The sequence below is a fragment of the Crinia signifera genome, chromosome 2, assembly GCF_055691185.1.
Source record: "Crinia signifera chromosome 2, ASM5569118v1, whole genome shotgun sequence".
In the NCBI taxonomy this organism is placed as follows: Eukaryota; Metazoa; Chordata; class Amphibia; order Anura; family Myobatrachidae; genus Crinia; species Crinia signifera.
The window spans coordinates 394,620,167-394,621,666 of record NC_139218.1 but is presented as its reverse complement, the minus strand read 5'-3'; the positions used below and the strand labels follow the sequence as shown (position 1 = coordinate 394,621,666).

General features: G+C 41.5%; 1 protein-coding gene across 1 annotated transcript; it reads right to left on the bottom strand.

The window, feature by feature from the left end:
* Positions 1-281: 281 nt before the first annotated feature.
* Positions 282-1,241, bottom strand: LOC146058585 (odorant receptor 131-2-like). The gene has a single exon (XM_083170863.1). It carries the CDS (start codon positions 1,239-1,241, stop codon positions 282-284), a length of 960 nt encoding a protein of 319 aa, XP_083026989.1.
* Between the last annotated feature and the right edge of the window lie 259 nt (positions 1,242-1,500).

Here is a 1,500-nt window from a genome sequence, read left to right as displayed (position 1 = left end):
CTGCTGGGGCGCTAGAATACTTACCAAGTAAATGTTGGGGATCCAGATGGCTCACACACAATGTCTTTATAGATAATCAATAGGTCAAAACCAAAAGGTCAACAATGGCAAAATGTTGACGAGCACTAGGCCACCATTGGCAAAAGGTTGACATGCACTAAATCGGAATCCCACACCCAACCCGAAATCCTATTATGAATAATTAATAATAGACTTTTATACAGAATTGGTGTTTTATAACCAACAAGTAAAAGGCTCAAATATTTTAATACATTTTTATTTCACTCTATCAATTTTGTTGAACATATATTTGTATAGATTGTGGAATAGATATGTCTTAAGCATTTTCGGAACACTTCATCCCGAATGCCATATATCAGAGGGCTGAGTAGTCTTGGCAAACACATGAACACCAGGAAATTAAGCAATACCATGTACATCCCACCATATGACTCAGTAACTACGGAGGTGAGGGAGACCACACAGAGCAGGAGCTGAAACGCGTGGAGCATGACGGTTCTTCCAGCCTTGGAGGCCGAAGACTGTCCAGTGCCAAATTTACGAGCTATCATCATGACTTTGATGTAAGTGAACAGAATGACGAGTGCCACCAGGAATAAACTCCCCAGGAAGGTGAATGTTTGTAGTGTCCTCTGCACAGGTTTGACCAAAAACTTTTCCTGTTTGCATAAAAAGTGTTGAGAGAAAAAGTCCTTCTTAACCGAGATGTTGAGGATAATGACATCGGCTACGTTGGGGAGTAGCCCAATGATCCACATTACCGTTATAACAGAGTAAGATCGTTGGACTGTACAAAGCATTGAGTATTTTAGTGGGTAACAGATGGCTAGGTAGCGCTCAAGGGACATCACTGCCAAGTTGTATGGTGTAACTCTAAATGTGGTTGTTGTAATGGTGAGGATAAAGTAGCAAAGGGGAACCGGGATAAAGAAAAGATGATAAGCCACCGCTAGGAAGAGTCCCAAAGAGAGATACAGGGTGTCATTGATGAGCATGTGGGCAAAGAGGACGTAGCGAGAGTTCTCCCGGACATGAGGGGCGGTGAAGTAGACAACAAGGACAATACTGATGAAATAGAGGAAGATGCAGAAGGAAATCACGGTCAAGACAAAGAAGACCACGATGATAATTTCAGATGTCCTGTTGGTGCTAGTGGATATTAGGGTGACATTGCTGTGTGATATTAGGGTGACATTACTGTGTGGCACTGTTGAATTCATTATGCACACCAGAGGCAGATGTGTCTTGTTGAGGTTATCACACTGAAAATGAAAAAAAGAAATGTATTACATAATAGCACAAACATTCCAAAATTTGGTTTATTTTTTACCCACTGTACTCTCCATGACAACCAAAGCAGCTACAATATTAATAATATTAAAACAGCCGGGGTTGACAGCTAATGAATCTTGGGGCTCATTCAGAGACGTTCGAATGGTTCACTTATATGCACATGTGAAGACCCCCTGTGGGAACAGA